We start from the raw sequence: 25,545 nt of genomic DNA, 5'->3' as shown, positions 1-25,545 counted from the left end.
AAAAAAAAAAAAAAGAAATTAAAAAAAAAAGCTCAGAAAATAGTGTTTTTAAATTACTTGAAACAAGAACAAAGAATCTGGCTAATGTCTTAACTTTGCCCACAAACTGCCTTTACTTTCTTAACTCTAATGACCAAGGAAAGACTTTTTCTAGCATTACTTCCTAAAGCTGCAGTGCATTTCATAATTCTGGAATAAAACATGAGCCTACAAAGGTTTTATTCTAAGACATGTAAACACATTCTCTTTGAGTTCCCAATAGCAAAAGGAAATAACTGTTTAACCAGTCTCCTTCTGGACCCCTTTGCTCTTCTTTTCTTGGCTCTTCTTCTTCTTCTTCTGCTTCTGCTTCTTGTGCTAATTCTTGTTCCACAGCTAACAACTCAGCTGATGTTCTTGCAAGTAAGGCTGACACTGCATCCTGGAGAAAGTAAAGCATATGGCAATTCACAACATATACTTGAAGAAATGATTTAAAAACTCAACAGATGGGAATTTACACTTCTATCTGTAAAGAAGACCCAACTCTCTTGCTGAAAACAAATATGAAAGCTGAATAAAATATAAGCCAAAACAAGCAAAACCTTCCAGATGTTTTAAAGCAATGAAGAGCAACAAAGGCAATCAGGACTAGAGTACAAAGATCCCAGGCAGAACAGAAATATAATAAGGTGAGCCATTGCCACTCTTTTCCCGTAGGGTTGTTTGTCAATTCTAGTGGTGAGATAAGTGGGGAAAACACACTGTGGCTGCCTAGAATGGTGGCAATGTCAGCAAGAAGGGAAGGCTAAAACAGTCAACCCACAAGGGATTAGAAGAAATGAATTGTAAAGGGAGCTTAATTTTCTTCATGATATTCCTATCATGGCATTTGCCATTCCTAAGCTGCCTATATGCAGAGCAACAAGCTGGGAAAGCAAAAAAACCAGCGGCTATCAGGCTAAAACAGTAAGCAGATACTTCCATTGTCTCATATGGTCTCATGGAGAGAAAAACTGTAATTCAGGTCCCCACATGATTCAGGTAAGCTACCCATATTGTAATTTGCCTTTCAGAGGCAAATCCTCTCTGGGGGAAAGTATCAGTCAGACACCCTCATACATAATATCCAACATTTCATTATGACTTAAAGAGTGAAAGTCAAGAGAAACAACAGCCAAACAAAGCAGACCTGCAGATGATTCACACACTATGGGCACTGAGAGAAAATTTTAAATTTTTATGAATAATATGCATAAAAAACTGAATGAAATGATAAAGAATTTCACTGGTATAAACACAAAGAAAATAACATTAGCATATCAGACTGAAACTGCTGAAAATCAAAGAAAAAGAGGAATCTTACAAGCAGTAAAATAAATAATGTATATGAATCAACAATTAAGTTGTTCTTCAAAAGCTCAACAGAATAAATAGAAACTGGATGACAATAAAATGATATTTTTAACATGTTCAAAGAAATAACTGTCAATCTAGAATTTTGAATATGCAGCAAAAAAACTGTCTTTCGCAAATGAAGTTGAAATAGATACTAACAGATCTATGCTAAAAGAAATATTAAAGGGAATTCTTTGAGCAGAAGTAAAATGTCTCAAATAGAAGCACAATGATGCAGAAAGAAATGAAATATAACAAAAAGGTAAAAATGTGAGGAAATCTAAATAAATACTGTCAATGAAAACAATACGAATATCTTACAGATTCAAAATATATGACACAGCACAGAAGGCAGAAAGAGAATAAAAAGAAGCTAAAGTCTTTTAAAATCTTTGCATTGTCTGAGAAAAGTAAAGAAATTAATTTAAGTTGGTTTTTAATAAGAACTCATGCTATAATCTCCAGGGAAAGTACAAAAAATAAAAGACTGCAGATCTAGCAGGGGGGAAACGAAAATTTAAAAATGATTCAAAACAAGAAAAGAAAAAGAATAAACATGGAATTAAAAGAAAACAAATAGGAAGATAATAGAGTCAACCACAAATATATCAATAAAACCACAAATATATCAATTATAGCATTAAAAGTAAATGAACTAAATATTTCAATTAAAAGATGAAGATTTTAAGACTGGATAATAAATCAAAACTAACTATATACTGCTTATAAGTAGTATAATTTAAATATAATAACCTAGAAAGGTTGAAAGTAAAAGGATGAAAAAAGATAAACCATGCAAACACTAACCCAAAATGGTCGATATGTAGCTTTACTAACACTAGACAAACTAGAGTTTAAAACAAGAGGTACTGCTAGAGATAAAAAAGAACACTTCTTAATGATAAAAGGTTCAGTTGAACAGAAAGATGCAATACAATGCTAAAGGTAAATGCTAAATTTACATTTACCTAATAACAGACTCAAAAAGCAATACTTATAAGTCTAAGTAGACTGAAGTACAGAGATAGAATCTCTAAACTAAAAACTCCCCACAAAGAAAAGTCCAGGACTGAATGGCTTCACCTGTGAATTCTACCAGATATTTACAGAATTAATACAACTTCTTCTCAAACTCTTCCAAAAGGTAGAACGCTTTCTAACTCATACTATGAGGCCAGAATTAGCCTGATGAAAACCAAAGCTATCATGACAAAGCTATGAATACGGACACAAAAATCCTCAATGAAATATTAGCAATCTGAGTCCAACAACATAAAAAGGATCTATGCTATGACCAAGTGAGATTTATCCAAGGAATGCAGAATTGGTTGAACATGTGAAAATCAATTAATAAATTATATCAACTGAATAAAGAACAAAAACCACATGACCATCTCAACAGATGCAGAAAATGCATTTTACAAATTCAACAGCCTTTAATAATTAGAAGTAGTCAACAAAGTAGGAAAAGAAGAGCTTTTCCTCATTCTGATAAAGGGCATCTATGAAAAAGGCACAGCCAAAGTCATACTTAACGATGAAAGACTGAAAGCTTCTCCAGTAAGATCAGGACCAAGACAAGGATGTCTGCTTTTACCACTTCTTTCAATATTGTTTGGGAAGTTCCAGCCAGGGCAAATAGGCAAAAAAAAGAAATAAAAGGCATATGACTGGAAAGGAAGAAGTAAAATAATCTCTCTTTGCAAACAATACAATCTTATAGAAAATCTTATGGAATCCACTAAAAAACTATTAATAAATGAGTTCAGCAAGGTTGCCGGATACAAGATAAACAAAATCAATTGTGCAACAAACAATTAAACATACAACTGAGAAAACAGTTCCACGGTGGCTGGGGAGAGTAGGGAAGGTGGGGAGGAAAGGGAAAGGTTAGTCAACAGGAATATCAAGTTACAGCCAGATAGGCAGAATAAGTTCTGCTGTTTTAATGTACAATAGGGTGATCATAACAACATTATATTATATACTTCATAATAGCTACAAGAAAGGATTTTGAATGGTCTCATCACAAAGAAATAAATGTTTCAGGTGATGGTTTTGTTAATTTACCCTGATTTGATCATTATATAATGAATACATGTACTGAAACATCACACTGTTTCAGTGGGTCCTCAAACTTTATTTTAAATGACTAAAACATTTAAATGATTAAATATCTGATATAATTTATTAATTTATTTTCAAGTGTTAAACCAACCTTGCATTCACTTGGTCATAGTGTGTATCTTTTTTATGTTGCTGTATGGGGGTCATGATGAACAAAACTTTTAAAAGCCCAGTTCCATTCACAATAGCATCAGAAAGAATAGAACATTTAGAAACACATTTAACAAAAGAAGTGCATACCGATTCTTTTGTAGTTCCTAAGTATGATGGTTAGGTTTTCACACTTATGTGTGAGATATACCTCCCTCAAACCTCATTAGAACATCAGCACATTACCCATCTGACATAAAAATAAAAAAGAAAAAAGGAAAAAAAGATAAAAGAAAGAAAAGCAAACTTTGACTCTGAAAATTATAAAAAATTATTGAAAGAAATTAAAGACATAAACAAATGGAAATATGTCCTATGTTCACAGATCAGAAGACTTAGAACTGTTATGATGACAGTATCTTCCGAACTGACCCACAGGTCCAATGCTACCCCTAGGAAACTCCTAGCTGTCTTTTTTTTTTTTTGCAGAAATTAGTAAACTGATACTAAAACTCTTATAGAAATACAAGGGACTCTAAATAGCCAAAACAATCTTTAAAAAGAAAATGAAAGTTAGAAAACCCATACTTCCTGATCTCAAATTTGACTACAAAGCAATAGTAATCAAGGCAATGTAGTACTGGCTTAAGTACAGACATATGGATTACTAAACAAGATTGAGAGTCCAGAAATGTAAACTCTCACACTTGATTTTCAAGAAGGGTGCCAAGATAATTCAAGAGGAAAGAATCATTTTTGCAATAAATGGTGCTGGGACAATTGCATATCCACATACGAAAAAACAAAACTCAAATGAACAGAGTTTCATTAATAACTGAATCAGAGACCTAAATATAAGACTTTAAAACTGTTAGAAAAAGACACAGGAGTAAATGTTTGTGATGTTAATTTAGGCAAAGAAGTCTTAACTATGATACCAACAGCACAGGATTTAAAAAAAAATGGATAAATTGGACTTATGAAAATTAAAAACTTTTGTGCTGTAAATAAAACCATCAAGAAAGTGAGAAGTCAACCCACAGAATCAGAGAAAATATCTATGGATCATTTATCTGATAAAGGGTTTATATCAAGAATAGGTAAGGAACTCTTATAACTCAACAAAAAAAAAAAAAAAATTAAAAAAAAAAAAAAAAAAAAAGAAAAAAAATTTCTCAAAAAAAAAAAAAAAAAAAAAAAAAGACATACTAATGGCCAATAAACCTATGATGCTCACCATCATAGTCATTAGGGAAATGTCAATCAAAGCCACAGTGAAATACCACTTCACACTCACCAGAATGGCAAGAATCAGAAAGACAGATAACACATGGCAAGGGAGAAAATGGAACCCTCATACACGCTGATAGGAATTCAAAATGGTGCAAACACCTAGGCAAGCAGTTTAGCTGTTTCTCAAAATATTAAATACAGAGTTATTATACAATCCAACAATTCTACTCATAGGTATATACTCCGGAGAAATAAAAACATAAAAATATTAAATACAGAGTTATTATACAATCCAACAATTCTACTCATAGGTATATACTCTGGAGAAATAAAAACATATGTACACAAAAACACTTATATACAAATGTTCATAGCTGAATTTTTCATAATAGCCCAAAAGCAGAAATAACCCAAATGCCCATCAGCTGATGAACAGATAAAATGTGGTACATCCACAATAGAATATCATGTGTGAATAAAAAGGAATAAAATACTAATACTGCAATACCATGGAGGTACCTTGAAAATATCATGCTGAGTGAAAGAGATGCCACAAAAGAACAAATATTATTCCACTTACATGAAACATCCAGAAGAAGCAAATTTAGAGAGACTGAGATTAGTGTTTGCCTTGTAGCAGAGATTAGTGGTTGCCTTGGGGGAAAGAGGTTTGGGAGAACTGGGAGTCTCGGCTCATGTACGGGGCTTCTTTGGGGATGATGACAATATTCTAATATTAGACTGTAATGCTGGTTGCACACACAACTCTGTGAATATCCAAAAAACCATTGAGTTGGGTGCTTCAAATGGATAAACTGTCACACTTTAAATAGGTGAAATGTATGATGTATGAATTATATTGTAATAAAGCTATTTTTAAGAACTTACATAAAGTGTGACCATTATAAAAGCATCCTTAAGGACTGAAAAATCATATTTTGCCATCTTGTATGCATGGTTTAGTGTCTTCCACACGGCTGGGCATGTAATCTAAACTGTATCATCATGTCTGTTTCCCTTTCACCACCCACTACACAGCGTCTACAACAGTTTCTCACACACAGCAGACGACCAATAAAACACTGTTGTTTAATTATCTGACCTTTGCTTAGGGAATGCTTTCCTCATAATCTAAAATAAACTTGAACTCAGTAACAATATCCACAAATGCCAAATCTGTGATGAATGCCCTCACAAAATGCCCCTTTGCAAATTTTTTGAAGTACTGTATTGCAGTTTGACTGCTGGCTACAATCCACCCCCACTGCTAGAGGGCAGTGACATGATCATGGCTCACTACAGCTTCGACTTCCTGGACTCAATCAATCCACCCACCTCAGCCTCCCCAGGAGCTAGGACTGCCGGTGTGCATCACTGCACTCAGCTAACTTTTTTGCTTTTTTGTAGAGACGGGGTCTTGCCACGTTGCCCAGGCTGGTCTTGAACTCCTAAGCAAAAGCAAGGAATTACGAGCCTGAGCCACCTCGCCCAGTCCCCAAAAAACTATTTAATAGAAAACGTTTATGGCTATTGATGTTACAAATGAAAAGCTAATACACTGTTTAGACTTAATAATTTCAAATTTGCAAAATATAAAAGTGCCAAATGTATAACCTGCCAGTGGAATCAAACAATATAAACACAATGCGTAAAAAGTATATATTTAAAAAGGTTTTTTTTCCATGATCACTTAAAAACAATGAAGCCTTTATGCCAGTTTATTTTAATAAGGAGGTGTGAGCAGAAAATGATGGTCCTTTTATAAACCATATTTGAAACAAAGCTGGAAATTAACTTTCTTTTTTCTTGGCAAACTGGGAGAAACAAAGTTGTGAACGAGAAAAGGAAGGATAGTAAAAGTGATAAAAACACGTTGGTCTTGCAGCATTCCACATTTCATATTACTTTCATATTATTCTTTAATTTTGACTCACCAAGTCTATGGAATCTACTAATGGCTGGTTTGGTTGAAATACAGAGTCCTCATTTTCTTCATTCTCTTTGCAAGGCATTTGCTTGGAAGGAAGCAAGTTATACCATAGAGTGAAAACCTCATTGGAAAATGGTAAATCTGCCAGGCTGATATGAGTTCCAGCCTATGTAAGTGAAAGAAAACAAGAAAAGAAGAGAGAAAATAAAACGTTTAAATTAGTATTTGCTCTGATATAAAGAAGATTATTGAATGAGCTTGTTTTAGGGTAAAAAAAAAATGCAATTCTCATGACATAAAGCATTGCTGGATTTTTTAAAACATGGAGATATGTTATATTTTCAGCTGTGACTAAATAAGAAATAACCCCCAATCTAAAAGCTAATCCTGGGATTAGTTTGAGATACTATTTTACGAAGACCTAATGACTAAGCATGCCTTTTCTGTAAACGTAAAATTATTATTATTATTATTGTTATTATTGAGATGGAGTCTTGCTCTGTCTCCCAGACTGGAGTGCAGTGGCACAATCTCAGCTCACTGCAACTTCCACCTCCTGGGTTCAAGTGATTCTCCTACCTCAGCCTCCTGAGTAGCTGGGATTACAGCCACACGTGACAACGCTCAGCTAATTTTTGTACTTTTAGTAGAGACGGGTTTTCACCATGTTGGCCAGGCTGGTCTCAAACTCCTGACCTCAGGTGATCCGCCTGCCTTGGCCTCCCAAAGTGCTGGGATTACAGGTGTGAGCCACCACGCCTGGCCTCATAGTACTTCTTATAATATGCTGTAAAGATGACTCGATTATTACTCACAAACAACCCATTATCCACTGAAAAACAAATAAAAACTCCACTTTGGTTCTTGAATAAGACATCAGATAGCAATAGTTTTCTTTGGATTCATAAATTAGTAAAATGGCAATAAAAGTAAAGGATAAAGGCTTTCATATTCTACCAAATCACACATAGCAAAAATCTAAATTAAGTTATACTCTTCTTTAAGGCTATCGATTATGAACTTTATTGGAGCCTCTGACGTCTATTATACTAAATACAACATCTATTATAGTAAAGCCTTTCTGATAGCCTAACAAGTCTGTGATCTTTGCTTCTCTCTAACTTTATTGTCAGACAATATCATCAGACATTTTTTTCAAGTAAAGAAAACAAGAAATAAAATTAAGAAGAAACCTACCACTCTTAAACTTTGTTCATCATGAAACGTGTGTTTCTGTGCTTCCCACTGGACTGCAGAGAAAAGCTCAACTGGAGACTCACATTGTATTTTGAACACATGGGCACATCTCTAGATGCCTGCATCTGAATACCTATGTAACTTTACTGGGACCTGGTGGTTTTCTGGTTATTATGCATAACAGTGTTTAAAACTCACAATTAGTGGGAATTCTTCTGCTGTAGCATTTAAATTTCATATTGCTCTAAACAGTAACACTATGTCTTCCCAAAACTCCAATACTGTGGTGGGAGAGAATGAGCTGAATAAGGGTACTATATAGTACTCAGTGGTCTTGCTTAATTTTACTTTGTAACAGTGAATTATGTGGGGATGTCTTTTTGATATCTGGCTTCATCATTTACTAGTTGTCTGAATGCAGTATAAATGACCTCTCTAAGCAGCTCCTTATCTGAAAATAGCGGATAATCATCTGTTTCATAACCAACCTTTCATCAGGTTGTCATGAGGATTAAATGAGATAATACACACACAGCACTCACACAAGGCTTGTCATTAGCACAATGATAAGCACACTCCATGAGTGATAGTTATCACAGAGGTAAAGTTCTCCTGTGATTAAAAGGCAGAAATAGAAAGCAGCTTTTACAGAAAATCACAATCTATAAGCAGATTTTAAAGGTCTGGATTAAGAGAATGAACAGAAACCACTACAGAAAAAAATGAACAAACATTCAATGTGTCCCAAGATGCTGGGCAGGTCTGTAGGGGTTTCTAGGGCTGGCAAAATAGCAACTACAAAATATCTTCTCAGACCATCCTACCATAAGTGTTATCTGATAGTGGGAATTATCAAGAATCTTACCAGGCATTCTTCCCTTCGGTGTTTACTGACAGAGCAAAGGTCTACTCTCAGTGTCTTCTGTTGTAAGGCTATTTGGGAAATGGCGACTCTGAACACATCATTGAACAAAATGGATTCTGTGGGCGGATGAACTTTTGTGCGAAACAGACTGCTGACATCAGTTGAGGAGGGAAGAACGGCAACCCGAAAATATCTGCAAAGAAGAAAAATAAAATGGATTTCATAGGTACTTTAATTATATCAGGTTCACAGCTATCATTTGAAATTATCTGCAAAGAGAAAATGAGAGATCATGGAGTTCATTATCAATCTACAGTGTTGCTGCCATCATGGGTCCGTGCTCAGCTGCATAGATGCTCTGTTCTTAACCCACCCAAGCTGACTACGCCCCTGAGCATGCAACGGCCCAGCCTCCACTCACCACGAGACTGCAGCAAAGGCACATGATAGGAAAGTGAAGAGGAAGAAAGTCCGTGGGGCAGACGAATTTAACGTCCCACCTGCCCCATGTACAGCCAATTCCAAAACAAGTTATTTCTGAGCCTGGGAAGGTAGGAACACACTAAGTAGATACTGGTGACTTTATCCCAAACAATCCTCATCCTGAGTATTAAACAAGAGATGCTGATGATCACTTCCCAGGAATGGAATACATTATCCTACTAGAGAAAAAGAAAGGCTAAGTAGCATATTGTTAAGAAAATTTAAACAGATGAAATAACAGTTCAAAAATATCACTGTCTAGCATCTCCAAAGTCTGAGATATGACAAACTGTCTTAAAAGACTCTTGTGCTTTGTAACATTCAGAGAGTTACAGAAAAACAATAACTTCTAATACTACTTTAAAGTGACTTTTCTGAGCACACATTATATGAGGACCCACAATTCTTAGAAACAGCACAAGGTAATCCCAGAAAGAGAATATGCTAACTCTATCCCCTCCACTCTCATTTCCACGTTTATCTAATCTGTATTCTAAAACATGCCTTTCTCCAGTTAGAAAAACTCTAATTCACATGCAGAACTGACGAATGTCCTATTATTTTGTATTTCATATCAATATTAATTATGGAGATTCAGCACTGAAAATCTAGTGGGCCTCAGGCCACTGCTGTTGATTTAAGAGCCTTACTAAGACACAGCTCACTGTCCCTGGGAGGCCAAAGATTCAACAGAAGAAAATCTTTTCTCCACTTTCATGGAAAAGTAGTAAAGGAGAAGTATATTAGGGTGGCCATAGAGGGCAGGGATCTTCTGTGTTTCAAGTCTTCATATTTTACACAGTTAAAAGCCAAGTACATAAGGCAAAGAAGGAAGTTCCCTTTCATTCTGTTGTAGGGGTGGTTGTGTATGTGGGGTGCACCTCTTCAAACTGGAGTCCAGCAAGCCATGAGCCACTCACAAAAATACCGTGGCTGTTGTTAACCAGACGAAGCATAAACTCTGCTTGTCACAATTAATAATCAAAAAATAACTTTTGAATTTGGGAGAAAAGCAATTTTAAGAATATTTCATACTAACTGTCATATTTAGCAGTGTCATTATTAGGCCAAGGCTTTTCTATATGGGTTTAAGGAAAGATTGCTATATATGTCAGGAAGGTTCACACGAACTCAACAGGCGCCTGCACACCAGCTGGGGAGCAGAAGAGCAATGTCTACTTATTGGTTGGGCTGAGTATTTCATTGGTCCTACACCACGCTGGTATCACCATGCCTCCGGAAGGGACTTTGTGGCATCCTAAGAGGTAAGTGAGAATGGCCATGACTGGTTTAGTTGAAGTAGAGCATATTGTAGGTGTACCCTTACAGTGAGTTTAAAGAAAGTATGTGTTCTTAGGGTGTTCTGTAGTTTTCTCCTGAAGTTGTGCATTAGTTCTCACTGTTCATTTTTTCAGTCTCTGGCAGATTTGTCTTCTCTGTGATCTGCTTTACTAAAAGGCCACCAATGGCATGCTCCAACATCACAGCTTATTTATCAGTGGGGAGAAGTCACAGATTATATCAAGCCAGTCTTCCTGGACACCACTGGCTGTGGTTTTCATCTCAGGCCTGGGAAGCAGGCTCTCTGTGTTGATTTAGGCACTTCCACGTTACGCCTGCTCTCCTCACTGGTCTCACTAATGATGTGGACAGCCCATGCCTTGATTCAGGAAGTTCTCTAAGCTCACCTTCCTCCTGGAATCCTATTCTACCTCCAGCTTTGATGCTTCTCAACACATTAAAATCTACTATCTCGACTAAGCTTGGTGGCTCATGCCTGTAATCCCAGCACTTTGGGAGGCTGAGGTGGGAGAACCCAGGGAGTTCAAGACCAGCCTGGGCAACATGGTGAGACCCCATCTTTTAAAAAAAAAAAGAAATCCATTATCTCTACTGTCAATTACACAATCTCTATCTAGTTCTTTTTCTCTTAGATCCAGTTTCTTCTGACAATTATTGGAATGTTAGGGTGTGAACTTACAAGTCTGTCGGAAAAACATCCAGAACTCTTAAATTTATTCTATTATAAGTCCTATCACTAAGGAATATACTCTATCATTTAAAAAAAAAAAACCATTCACCTGGCTGGGTATGGAGTCTTGGGGATCACCCCTCAACAGCTCTTTTTAAATTTCCAAACCTTTATGCTGCATATTCAAAATATTATTAAGATCCACCTCTTACAGAAGTTTCAATGCAGAGTAGACATGTATATTCTGGATTCTATGTCAGAGGTGCTAAGTGTAAATCTGGATTCTTCTCGGTACTTTCTAGCCATAAGCCCTTCAGAGTCACTGAAACTCTGATGTCAGAAAATGTGATTGGTGGTGTCTAAGACTCCTAGACTTATTTGTCATAAGATCTTTAGGCGTATCTGTCAGGAAATTAACAGTTTCTAAGCAATGGACTGTGTAGCATTATGTCATCACTTTGTTGGTATTCTTGGTGTGATAAAGTAAACTTTAAGAGCTCACTGGTCACAGGGAAGTAAATGCTTGATGATAAAAACATGCTCTTACATGTAGCATGATAAAATGTTTGATTGCCAATGTTGTACTGATAAATAAAATTTAATCACTATATTTTAACGTAAAAGATCAGAAAATTCCTTAAACAACAGTAGTAAGAATTACACAATAACAAAAATTTTACTCATATTTCAATCAAATTCCAACACAGCATAATACAGTATTTCTGGTTACAAAAAAGAGATTAAAATTCTTGGCTTCTATCCTTAAAAAGAATCAGCTGAGTAAGAATTAAAACCCAGTATGCCTTCCTCACATTTTCCTTTTCATCTGTATCTATCATTTATTAGACGTGCTCAGCCCTGCTATGTCTTTTTCACATCCTTACTTTGATGAACTATATGATTACAGTGTAAAATTCTCTTACATGGAAATTTTTAAGTTCCTCAATTTGATCTTCACTGATTTTACTTACACTTTTGAAGTATGAGGTATCAAGAAGGCATGAAGGTTTCGGAGTTGTGCTATAATCACCATGAAACTTGAACTTTTTGCATTATATCTGTCAAAAGAGAGGATAAATGAAGTCAGAAATCACCACAGGCCACTCGCCCTGCACAAACGTCAGAACTGCTCCTTTCCCATGCATGTTCCTTACCTGAGTCCTATCTGAACCTGGGCAGTTTCTACAATGGCAACGTCCTCTTCACTGTATGTGACATCTTCAATTTCACTAGGTCTATGTGGACAGGGAGTAGATGAACAGTTAATTAATGGGGTTATCGATTGTTATGGTTACAGTTTGCCACTTAGTGATTCTGAATGAAAACCCAAATTAACATCACTCTTAGGCCCACCCAGTGGAACTGATGCCAGTGAAAGCTAACTGTTTTAGAGGCTTTCTCTTTTCAAGAAGAGTCTGCCTCTGGGCTTTCAGGCAAAGCCTTTCTGATGATTGCTTTCCTTATTACTAGAAATATACCACACCATAGAGACATTCCAGGCTTTCAGAAATACACATGAGAAGCTTCATGTGCCAAACAGGGTCTGGTGAATTTTTCCAATATTTCCACTAAAACAAAGGTTTTTGTATTTTAAAGAGGGTCAGTTACCTCTGGGTACATCAACCTGTTTATCATTCCCATGGCTGATAAGTCATTTTTGACATACTGAAATTTTCAGGCACACTACTTCTTTAATGGCTAAAGTCCTTACTATGCCAAAGAGTGGACTAATGGTAGCAGGGCATTTACAGCATGTAACCCACATCCATGGCTAAGGAGATGGCTGTAGCTAATAAGCACCCCTGCTGAATCCTTACTGTTTCATGAAAGCTTCATAGACCCCACTGTCTCCAGCCACAGACTCATCAGATACAGCAGCCGACACACAAGTGGTTTTCTCCCCAAGCAGATGGATCACTCTTCTTTTTGGTAATGGTTTTTCCACATCTATGAAGGGGAGAGTACTCATCAGAACATCTTATTCAGAAAAGTTAAGCATTAAATACACACACAGTTTGGTCATGAGCGATCCAAAATAAGATTTCCTTCTGGGAGTCGAGGATGTTAATATTCAAATCAACAGATGTAAACAATTTCAAGGCACTACGACTTTTAAGCTTCTTGGGACACCAGTTATTTCAGTCATTATTTGGAAGAGAATATGGTTTTTCTTTGCCCTGAAATGCTTTAAGGGAAGGGATGAATTAGACAAATTCTCATTGGTCCTTAGTCTCTTCCTTTCAAGCATTCACTGCAGTGTTCATTTATTCAGGAATAGGAAATGATCTATCTCCCTCAAGTGACATTTCTATCACAGAGAGCTTCTAGCTACTCAGTGGGCAAGTTCCCACCTCTTTTGCTCTCCCCTTCTCTCCACATGCCACATTCTGTATCTCCTGCGCCACTATTCTAACAGAAATTAAGAAAAATGTCTTTGACTTACAGGAACTCCGCACCAGCTAATACCATTAAAAAACTTCTTGTGCTACTGAATCTTTAGCACCAATGACCACTTAACTTTTATCTCTAACTCATATTCATACACCAGCATCCTGCAGTGAGCAAGGAGCATTCATTTAAGGCTGTGCTCTGTACCATAATGAGCTGCAAGCCTGTGGTGCTCTTTCATCCTCCAGTGAGTGAGAGTGAGCGCAGGGATCTGTATTGGTATGCATTTCGGCCCCCTTCTGAGTCGTGACTTTACATCTTGTTAAGATGTTTAAGTTTTAAGGCTTCAGATTACAGGATTGATTGCTGCATTTTCCCTTTTATTTCTGGCAGTGGGAATGCTTTTTCCTTGATGATGAAGTGCCTTCTCTTCGCCCACCACCCTTTGTGAGGGGTGAAGGTGATGATATGATTTATTGATTACCCCCAGGAATAACCACAGCAGCCTGAAATTGACTTTGACAATGACAGAGACTGAATGTGGAAGGCCTTCGTAGTTATTCCAACGGGGTTGCTGTCATCCAGCAGGGACTGGCACCGGAGAGCAGTTTACATAAAAGGGACTTGACTTTACCTGCCTAAGCCTCTAGAGCACTGAGGAAGACGACAAACGTCCCTGATAGGGAGCTACCCGCCCCTACATGAAGGGCAGACGTCCCCTGAAAAAAAGTGTTGGTGACCTGAAGAGCATTCATCTTTCTTTTTTTTGAGACGGGGTCTCACTCCTGTCGCCTAGGCTGGAGTGCAGTGGTGCAATCTCAGCTCACTGCAGCCTTGACATCCTCCGGCCTCAGCCTCCTGGGACCACAAGTGTGCACCACCATGCCCAGCTAACTTTTGAGAATTAGTCTTTGTGGTTAAATACATGCTTTCAGTTGTTTTCAGACATGCTACTGAATATTATCTGCAATCAAAGCTCCTGGATATATTTTCTCTTACGGTAACATTTTAACAGCAGTTTTCTAATACATGCATTTAAAAGAGTTAAAAGTGGTCTCACAAAAGCTTCACAGATACCTGTCTCCAGCCACAAACTTTTCAGACACAGCAAGACCCAATTGTCAGGAGTAAGGCGTGGGCCAGCCAGAGATACTTGCAGGACAGGACTCTCAGGCCTCAGGATTACTGGGTGGGTGACAGACCCTAGGCCATTTTTTCTCTGATCCCTCTCCCTGCTTCTCCAGCATCCAGCCTCACTTACTGCCTCTCCAAATTGACCGAACATTAGAAGTGGTCACTAGATACCACTCCAAATACAGAAAGAGCAAAACAGCTTGAAAGGTCAAGAAATGTTAAGTTCAAAGCACAGGAAGGAATGCTGGCACACAGAACATTCCATTTTCTACTCTTTCTTCTCATAGCTTTCCACGGTTCATGGTAAGAACTGTATGTAGCCAGGTGGTATTACTTATCACCATCACTGTCACAGAATACTCATAATTACACGAACTATGCGCTGAGTGCCAGTACTGCTAGGTGCTTCACATGTATCACCGCATGAATCCCTCAGCCTGACGCTAGGATTACTGTGGCAACCCCATTTTGCAGATAAGGAACCATAAGCCTGAGCGACGGGGTAGCGTGTTTACCCGAACATGGTGGTGACTAAAATGTGCGTGGAGGCTTGGCTGGTTCCAGGAGTGGTATGCACCCCCCATCACACACACACACACACACACACACACACACACACACTCCTTCCCAGAAGCAGTGGTAAGGTCTCACGCAGCTTTCTGTTTTGTTGGGACCATTATGTACACACCATTCCACTGGTTATTTAATTCTTTGTGGTTATTTCCACAACCCATTACTTGCAGTTTTGACATCTCCCCAGGAGGGGGCGCACATACCACATAAATGTCTCACGGGCCCTCCTGTCCCAGGCCAGTGGCAGGGCACAGGACTTCAGTCTTCAGTATTTGCAACCACAGAAACAAGCTGGATTTGTCAATGTCTTTAAACATCTGAATTGGCCAATTAATTACTTAGAATTCTTAGGACCATACACACAAATAAAAATGTTTCTAGCAAGAGAGCACTTCTATAGAGCCCTGCCCTCTTTGTGTGGTCAGTAAAACATGTGGCCATGAACAGGACTCCTGTAGACCATCACTGGAGCTTTTATTTCACATTTTGTCTCAAGTTAGCTCTGGAACACATCATCCTCCTCAGACCACAACAGTGCTCATCTGCCAACAAGAGGACCATCCTGAGCTCTTTACAGTCGTATCTAACATACTCAAAGTTCCTGCTTTGCAAAGGAAAACAAACAAACAAAAATGATATTCTTCCTGTTTCTGTCTGTCTGAATACAAATGCAGGCCTAAGAACGCCAATCTCTCATCTCGTCCCGGGGCTGCAACTGTTAACCTGGCCAGAAGGTGGCAGGGCAATACCATACACTGCAACCTGCTGTTCCAATCAACTTTCCGCAGACAAGGAGTCTGGCTTGAAACAAAAACTGTATTTATATAGAATTCCCTGAACAATCTAAACACTGAACCTTGGTACTAATCAGCTAGTATGTTAACTGCCTTGGTTTTCATCTGTTTTAGGTCAACTTTTAAAAGAAAACCCTCTTAAAGAAGAGAGCCTTGCTATTTCAGAACCAGAATCTATTCGGAAATATGAAATGTGTTCACAAAGTATGTTCCCAGTCAGCCACCACACACAGAGTGTCCCTGGACAACTGAACAGGTACTAAATGATTAAGTCTATTAAATAGGGAAGGTGATTTTTATTTGATAATGAAAAATAGGTATATAAATAAAAACTCCTTAAATGAAGCCAAAACAATTAATCAAAAGAAAGAGAAGAGGAATCACACCCTTTGTTTATATGGAAAAATAACCCTCCAATCATTCTCCTTAAACTCACCAAGAGGGATGAAAGCAAAGGTCTGCATTTACCTGCAGTTCCTTCATATAATGGCTCCCTAGCACAGTCACTAAGGTCTTTATCCTCTGAAAGAGACTGGGAGGCTCCTCCTGAATCAGAATCCAGCAAGATCTGACTTTCGACGAGACTGAAATCTGCAAAATGGCTACTCAATTCACAGTCTTCAAAGTCAGCAGTGAACTGATGGAGAGAGGCATCGTGAGAAGACATGGGAAACGTGCCTTCCAAAACCAAGGGAGAGCCCGGAGGAGACAAGGAGGAAAGGGAGGACCTCGAGGACAGGGAGGTCACAGACTTGGGGGCCTCAGCCAGTGGAGGAGTGTGGCCTGTTGCTGCAGCTGCCACCCCACAGAGCCCACTCTGGCCAGGCTGGCTGGGGGACTTGACCACCTCATTTTCATGGATGGTGGTGATGGGTCCGGAAGGAATGTAACCGCTTTTCTCTTGCAGAAGGAAGTCCAGCTTATACTGATAATCCACATCTATCTGATCACTTGGACTGCTGTAATAAAGCTCAGTGGAACTGAGGGAGTTGAGTGACCCTCTGCTGGAGGTGTTCAGAGAGCCCCGACTTGATGCCAGGGAACCCAGGCTGCTCCCAGATGACATGGACAGGGTGCTGGCGGAGAGGCTGAAAGATGAAAAGCACACACCATAAAATCTGTTGCAAAATGGAAAACCTAATCACAATCCCTACTGGCTCCTACAGATCTGCAGAGGGAAGAAATCTGCTAAAGAGCAGAATCAATGCCCAGGGCCAGAGGAACTCCCTATCACGGCCATGTGTCAGTTAATGACCGGGTTGTGTTCTGAGAAATGCATGGTTAGGTGATTTCATCAATGTGCCAAAGAGTGTCCTTACACAAACCTAGATGGTACAGCCCACTGCACATCTATGCTATATGTAGATAGGCTATGTATAGCCTATTGCTCCCAGGCTACAAACCTGCACAGCAGTTGCTGTACTGAATACTACAGGCAATGATAACACCATGGTAGCATTTGTGTATCTAAATGTAGCTAAACTAGAAAAAGTACAGTAAAAATACAGTATTATAATCTTAAGGGACCACCAGCACATATGCAGTCCGTCCTTGACCAAAAAGTAATTATGCGGTACATAATTGTATACCATGTCTGTGCTTATTCACTAACATTTTCATCCCTGTTCTCTAAATACTCTTTAAGTAGCAAATCTATTCTTATTAAACATTATCCTCCTGTTGCAAAAATAATAATAATAATAATAAAAAGAATCAAATACCTGTTGATAAGTTTATCTGCACACACATCTAGAAGCCACTTTGCAATTAAAAAAAAATATTGAAAGGGATAAAAAAAGAAACAGGGCAAAGGTGTTAACGTAGCTTTCTTATTTAAAAAAAAAAAAAAAGCTTTTTATTTTTAGAGAAAAGAAGGCAAGCTTATAAAAAGAAAGGGGTTATACAAAAGACCCTTGGGTTCACTCACCTTTCCTCTGTATGTGTCAATGTGAGGAGTGAATATTTTTCTAATCAATGTAAGGGAATCTACGGCTATTTTAAGGCAAAACTCCCCCACTTTCCCTTTTTAAAAAATGGGGCAATAGTGAAAATGTGTTATTTTCCTAAGCATGTTTTGACAGCTAAAACGTATCTTCTTCCTACAACATATTTCAAATATACTCCAAAAATGACACTGGATTCATGCAAAAGAAAATGTGACTTTAAATTTGATCACTCAAATATTAACTGTACTAGTATAATGATTTTATTTACTTTTTTTTTTTAAGACAGGGTTTCACCATGTTGGTCAGGCTGGTCTTGAACTCCCAACCTCAGGTGATCCGCCCGCCTCGGCCTCCAAAGTGCTTGGATTACAAGCATGAGCCACCACACCTGGTCGATTTTATTTACTTTTAAGTAGTTGGAAATAAAGTGAAAAGTAATCAAAGATGAACATGAATATGCCTGAATACATTCAGAGAGAAGTTTTCACCTCAAAAATCTGATAAGCTCACCTTTTAAGTTGTGAATGCAAATAAGTAGTTAATTTAGTAGTTTCTTCAAGTTTCTGTAGCAGCTCTTTTCTTCTCTCTTCCAATCTCAATCTAGGAAGAAAAAAAGAAATTAATTCATTTTCAAATGAATATAACAAAACATGAAAACTAAAAAGAGAGATTTTTTTATTGTACAAACATTACAGATCACAAGGGGGAAATCTGAATGGACTCCACAGACAGAAAACAGGACACCCAGCAAGACGTGTCGGCGGCAGAGCTGCATGCAGCCAGGCTAAAGAATGGGGAGCTTATCCAAATCATCAATGTTGCTGAGAATTTAAAATTGCTGGTAATCTAGAATCTTTTTAAATGGGTAAATAATATGGTCCTTTGAGTTGGGAAGAAGAGTGAGGAGGAAAACAACCATGAAAACAAAAAACTAAACAAAGACTAAGCATCCTGACACAGATCTGTGACTTGGGAATCCTTTCCTAAAACATTTCACAGCAATGGTAAAGGTCATCCTAAATACCGAATTCAGTAAAGCTTGTTCCAAAATAATATTTAGCGATAACATTTCCAACCCTAATTTGATAAGAATTTCAGCAATTAAGAAACAATTTAGTCCACATTACCATTGTGGGCTAATTTAGGCTGAGCCGTTCAAGGAAGAAGATGACCTAAAAGTGATTTTCCTTCCAAACTATAGCACATCTCATCATCTGCATCGGATTATCATAAAATTTCATCCACGTTCAACTGCAAAAGTTTTTTTTTTAAATTAGAGTACAGCATTATAGAACTATATACTTGAATAGTAAGTCATTTTAAAATATACTAAGTACCTAGGGGTTTATGCAACTAAGAGTCTATGCAAGTACAGTCTATGTCATATGAAGGTCTTTAGACATCATTGAAATAAACTAGTTCAGAGTAGTGAGCAGCAGAATGGAATTCAGAAAAAGGGCACCTGGGTTTCCAGTCTTGATTTGCGGCTTACTAGCTGCATATCCTTGGGAAAGTCACTGACTCAAGGGTCTTACCTTTCTCAACTGTAAAATGGTGACTATAATTCCCCAGTGTTTCCCTGATAAGGCTGTTAAAGGGATCAATGAAATAATGTATGGGAAAGTGCTCCACAGAGAAGAAAAATCTGACTTGTTCTAAGACTCAGCATGCCCTGCAAAGTGGTGATATAAAAATTAGCCACTTTTCTTTGGAGAAAAATAACATTTCCTTAATTTCCAATCTCTTTGAAATGTGATACATGTTTTCGGCAGTAAGAAGACAGGCCCATATTTTATTTATAGGTATCCATCCCTTGCATGTGTCAACAACACTATTCCATTATATGTTAAACTAAAAAAAGTAATTCTTGCCATCTTCTTTAATACCTCAAAAGCATGATAAATTCTTAATCCATGGCTTTCAAAGGTGCATTTTAATTTTTTTATTTTTATTTATTTATTTTTATTTATTTATTTTTTTGAGACGGAGTTCCGCTCTTGTTACCCAGGCTGGGGTGCGATCTCGGCTCACCGCAACCTCCGCCTCCTGGGTTCAGGCAATTCTCCTGCCTCAGCCTCCTGAGTAGCTGGGATTACAGGCACGCGCCACCATGCCCAGCTAATTTTTTGTAGTTTTGGTAGAGACGGGGTTTCACCATGTTGACCAGGATGGTCTCGATCTCTTGACCTCGTGATCCACCCGTCTCGGCCTCCCAAAGTGCTGGGATTACAGGCGTGAGCCACCGCACCCGGCAGGTGCATTTTTAAAAGAAGCATTTTTAAAATCTTTCAAATACAAACAAAAACTCAACAAGGAAAAAAGTAGTATGAAGTAGACTGAATTAAAAGGTGCACAAAGGTCTAAAGAAAGCCCCCGACTCTACTAAAATCCATGTCTTCTAAAACCAGAGAAACACTTTGGAAGTAAGTTTTAAAACTCAATATTACTTTTATTAAAATGAAGACTTTCTCTAGTGCTTTCAGGAGGCACCAGGATGACGTCAGAATATGACCCTGAGCCACACTGAAACTTTCAATGCTGCTTCTTCCCTGTCACTAGGGGGCGTCCTCAGCCTTCTCCAGGCGACACTAGACAGCTGCTCTTCCAGCCCTTTAATGTCTGCTTTGAACTACAGATGCCGGTCTTTGTGTTCCTGTTCCCGTTTCCCAGTTAGCTCCTACAGTCCCAGAAGGCAGACATCAGCCCTTTTTCCCTGCAGCACAGGGTGACCTCGCCAGTCCCTCCGTTCTTGCTGGTGTTGAGAAGAAACCTTCCCCAGGAGAAGCATGAGGGAGGCACTGGGGACAGGCACAGACACCCTCCCAGTAGGCCACAGTTGGTCTCTGATGTGATCACCAAAGCATCTCCTAGTGACAGCCCGAAGTCTTACTCAGAATCCAGGTGTATTTCATGCGAAACACCCTCCCCAACTTCCCTGTAATCAGGGTTTAGAAGATATTGCAGACATAAGACCTCTCAAAAGGGTGCACACCTGTCTCTCTTGAGTTCTTCTCCAGCTCCTGCCTTTTGGTCTGCTGAGTGAGAAAGGGTTTCCTTTACTTGGCCCTTAAAAGAGTCCTCCCCCGGGCCCAGCGGCTTCACATCTCCTTTCAAGCTGCCCTTTGTGAAGTGTGGGCCTTCACACCTGCCTGCCTCTGCCCTCAGTGCCCTGCAGGAGACAAGCACAGCCTGGTTTCTCCTGAACTCAGAACTCTGCACCTAGGGAAAATTTCATGTCATCTATAGAAGCAGAAAGTCTTTTTTCCACTCAAAACTAAATGACACTCATACGCTCACCTACTTGCTTTAAAAAAATTTTCAGAAGCAGTGGCAAAAACATTCAAATAATTAAGAAACAATTAAGATGTCTTGGCAATTACAACATAAACCCCCAAACTTTGTGAAAAAACAAGGAGCAATATTAAGATCTTACCAGCTATAGAAAAGCACAGAGTTTAAGAACTTTCAATAACTGCATGGAAAGAATACGAAAGATGCACAGAAACACCTCTCCTGCAAGGCTTTTTTCATTTGCGAGCAATTTCCCTTTTGGCCTGGTGATCCTTCACCATGAGCACCTCTTTCCCACCACCAAGTGGCAAGCACAGTCGCTGTCTCAGGCCCAGTGGGCAACGCTGTAGCCTGTCGGGGCAGGAACAGAGCTGGGGGGCTGGAGGATCACACTCAGAGGCTGAAAGTTCATGTGCATCTAGCTCTTTCGGAGACCAACATTCAGTAATGACTCGGAATCTTGCCAGAGGTCACCCGTGAAATAATGGGGAACCCCAAACTTAAGTGGAAAACAGGAAAATGTTGAGGAATGTAGCAGGCAGCTTTGACAGACATGTAGGTACCAAGAAGAAAGGGAAGGATTTGGGGTTGGTGGCACACAATCTGTTCTGTGATGAAACTGACTTTCACACAGTGAGTCCTATTTCCCAAAAGAAGCTCCGGCCAACCCTGCTTTGACCCTGGTGAGACACTGCTGACAAGAGCATTCTCTTCCCTCTTAAAGTCCCAGCGTCAGTGCAACAGCAGCAATGAGCAGAGCAAAAACTCACACACAAAGTAGGAAGACACGGTAGGAAGAAGCGTAAGAAAAAATACCAGAGCAGGGGGAACAGAAGGCAAAACCATGAACAGCAACAGTAAAACCCAAGGCCAGACGGGGCTGTATCTACTTGGGAAAGAAAGGATTCAGTGTTCCCAATAGCAGTAGGTTCTGCTCTTCCGGACCTGTGAAACACGGAGTCACTCTGAGCATCCCAGGATAGGAGTTAGAAAACTTTCAGTTGATCAAGGGAGAATGTCTGAGTCCTTCAACCTTTGATGGCAATTTAAGTATGAGGATTTGCCTTTGGCCATAGACACTGATAAGGAAACTAGTCTCCAGTTATTTGGAATACTAAACGACCTGGCTCTTCCAAGTAATTCAGAAAGTCAACATACTACATACATAAAATACATCTGTTTCCCTCCCTGCTAACATTCAATCGTAGGAGACAGGGCCCGGGAGGTATCCATACCACTTACTCCCCATATGACACAAACCCAGTGGCTGGATCTCAGTAAATACATGATTTTTATAAAAATATCTTATACCTCTTCTTCCTAATGAGTTCAAATCTATCTCTTGGGTGTTTCATTAAAAAAAAAAAAGAAAGAAGCGTACTATTTCTGCTGGAATTTTAAGTTACTATGTGTGTGCAAACAAACATATAAAGTTTAGGTACTTGGGAAAAAGTCAAAGTTTAGGTACTTAGGAACAAACTGTTATTTTTAATGTTACATGATTAGTCACTTTTTGGAAGCTCTACTCCTAATAAAAAAGGCAAGCACCACCCCAATAAAAGCTGATTAAAACAAACATATTTTCTTTCTCTGCCAGAACAAATCTGTTTATAGTTCCTTCCTAGAGTCACCAATTAGACATATATAATTATATAAAATTTTATTAAGCTCTACGTAGCAGTACCAAACATCATTGGTGCTTTATCCACGGACCACATAAAAACTACCCATTTCATCATAGCTACTGATGACTATTACATGTTTATCCTAGAAACTTTAAGTACACAAATGTAGACATAACAGGGTAATTCAGAAAACAAAACAACAACAAAACAAAAGAATTCTGCCCTGCCTTCTTATTCTTTTTGTTCTTTTTGGTCTTTGTCAGATGGGGCCTTACTTTGCCAGCCTGCCTGACACTTCCTTAGGCTGACCCTCTGGTCAACACAATTAGACAGAAAAGCCAGAACAAGAGGGGAAGAAAAGAAGAGGGAATGGGGGCGAAGATGAGTATTATTAAGAGGGTGGAAGAATATGGTTCACAGAGTCTTTTCCTTTTGATACATTTTCATGCTCCCTACAGCTATGACACTGAGGCTGCATGTTACCTTGATCAACATTTTAACCCACAGACGTCAACTCTCCCAAAATGGTTAACCTCAGGCTGGGTGAGTCCCCATGCTAACACCTAACTGGGAATGTCAGAGACTTTTTCCTCTCTCTCTCCCCCCACTTTTCAAATGTTTTAACATTATGTAGACATGCAACCTTAAACATTTATTGAGGAAAAGGAATTAGAAGGCAAGAAGCCAAGAATTTTTTTTTTAAGCAACTGGATTAAGGCTGGGTGTTTTAAACTTACTTCCAGGTCACTTGAAATTCTATCAGTGTGAATCTTTCCCATCACTCTGAAACAGGCACTGCTCTTTACTGAGTGTTCTAAAGGATGTACATGCAGTGGTTCTCAAGGGCTCTGTGGTCCGTCGTGAAACAGGTAAACAACCCTTTCTGCCATCAAGGCCTGGACACAGGCTCCTATGCAGATGCGTTCATGTCAGACTGACACACAGAGGTCCCCTCACTTAACATTCCAGCTCATCTTTTTACAGAACTGGATTTTTTAGATGAAATAATCAACTCACACCTTCCCCCAGAAAGACAGGAAGACTGCCTAGAGTATTTTCCTTACAGTTTCGCCTGTTTCACAGGAGGGCTGCAACTGACAAACAAAATGCGAGTGAGTATGTTGTGACCTGTTAGGATGTCACAGGTAGCAAGCTGTCTTTTCCTTATGAAATGAACAGCAATAAGCTTTTGCATTCTTGTGAGTGATAAAACCCAGGACAGGAAGCTTCATTGCTGTAGCTGTAGATAATCTTTCTTACCAGAGTGCAATAGTTTATAGCTGTTGCTACCAGACTTCATCAATGATGTCCACGCCTGGTTTGATGTAAGCATTCCTCAGTTATTCAACATCTGTCACAGGCATTTGCAAGTTCCTAACAAACACAGAACTCATCCTGCGGGGCATTAGGACTTGACTGCTCTACGCAAAGTCCATTTGTGCTGTTTCTCAGTCCACTAAGAACAGATGCAACTGAGATTTCCAAACCCAGGGAAAACAGTATCCAGTTAAGACAGCCCCACAAGAGTTAAGCTGCGCCGTTTCCAGAAAGAAAACACACCTCTCAGCCAGAGCTCTGCTTGGTGCTCCCCTCACCGACAGCAACTCTTCCTCCAGCCGCTGCCTCTTGGCTTCTAGGCGTTCCAATTCATCTTGGGTACGTTTCTGTGGGGTGACGAACTGAAGCTCTTTCAAAAGTTCTTCTTTTTCATTAATCAGCATCAGTTTCTCCTTCTCAACATCCAGTGCCCCGGGCCAGGCCTCACTGTCCAATTTTGACAGTTCAATTTTTAAGTTGGCCATACTAAAAAAAGAGATAAAAGAGGTATGCACATACTTAAAACTCCCAAGAAAGGTAAACACAGCCTAGGCCAAATTTGGGGTTGACATGCTGTCCAGATTTTCCTAACCTGACCTTACCAGAAAGGGGTGTGGTGTACTGGTGAGGGGCCACAGTGGGAGCAGCACCCTTGCACGCCAGTGTCTGGGCCCAACCCCGCCCTCCCCTGTCACCCACATCTTTCCCCATCTTTAACATGTGAGTGAGCACACCCGGCTATGTGACAAAAGCATCAAGGCCAAGTACACAGAGGCTTCAAAAGCTAAGCGCTCTGGGGGCCACGAGAGACCAGCCCTGACATGTGACTGCCTGTGCAGGTGAAAGGAAAGATGCTTAGGTGGTTCCCTTTAAAAAAACTGAGGTCAATAATGTCTGCGATTCCATTACTGTAAATTTTATTCCTCTGTGTATACATGCTGTCCGCTAGTGAAATAGGAATCTGAGAGCAGGCTGGCCAGAGACTAGGGTGTGAGTAAGTCAGGGAAGAAGGGGGCAGCAAACAGAGCAGTGGTGTGACCAACTGGTATGGGAGCAGTCGGGCCAGGTGCCGTGGCTCATGCCTGGAATCCAACACTTTGGGAGGACAGGCAAAAGGATTGTGTGAGGCCAGGAGTTCGCGACCAGCCAGGGGAACATAGTGAGACCCTGTCTCTACCAAAAATATTTTTAAATTTTTAAAAA

At 39.2% G+C, this 25,545-nt stretch overlaps 1 protein-coding gene and 1 non-coding gene across 5 annotated transcripts in view; one reads left to right on the top strand and one right to left on the bottom strand.

The window, feature by feature from the left end:
• WWC2 (WW and C2 domain containing 2) overlaps positions 1 to 25,545 on the bottom strand; it is a 210,143-nt gene that overhangs the window by 37,398 nt on the left and 147,200 nt on the right. For all 4 annotated transcript variants that reach the window (XM_017549366.2, XM_017549396.2, XM_017549386.2 and 1 more), the window contains 9 exons: positions 24,586 to 24,828; positions 18,620 to 18,709; positions 16,632 to 17,251; positions 13,092 to 13,221; positions 12,429 to 12,509; positions 12,246 to 12,332; positions 8,820 to 9,012; positions 6,762 to 6,923; positions 285 to 421 (listed from right to left, as the gene is read on the bottom strand). In XM_017549366.2, the coding sequence (XP_017404855.1) occupies positions 285 to 421; positions 6,762 to 6,923; positions 8,820 to 9,012; positions 12,246 to 12,332; positions 12,429 to 12,509; positions 13,092 to 13,221; positions 16,632 to 17,251; positions 18,620 to 18,709; positions 24,586 to 24,828 (1,743 nt within the window). The remainder of the gene's footprint in view (positions 1 to 284; positions 422 to 6,761; positions 6,924 to 8,819; positions 9,013 to 12,245; positions 12,333 to 12,428; positions 12,510 to 13,091; positions 13,222 to 16,631; positions 17,252 to 18,619; positions 18,710 to 24,585; positions 24,829 to 25,545) is intronic.
• On the top strand, positions 3,747 to 3,850 carry LOC119466896. Its single transcript, XR_005195404.1, has one exon. It is a non-coding gene; the product is annotated as a small nucleolar RNA U13 (small nucleolar RNA).

This window comes from Cebus imitator, unplaced genomic scaffold (genome assembly GCF_001604975.1).
Source record: "Cebus imitator isolate Cc_AM_T3 unplaced genomic scaffold, Cebus_imitator-1.0 Scaffold11, whole genome shotgun sequence".
Lineage (NCBI taxonomy): Eukaryota > Metazoa > Chordata > Mammalia > Primates > Cebidae > Cebus > Cebus imitator.
This window is presented reverse-complemented; position numbering and strand designations above follow the sequence as displayed.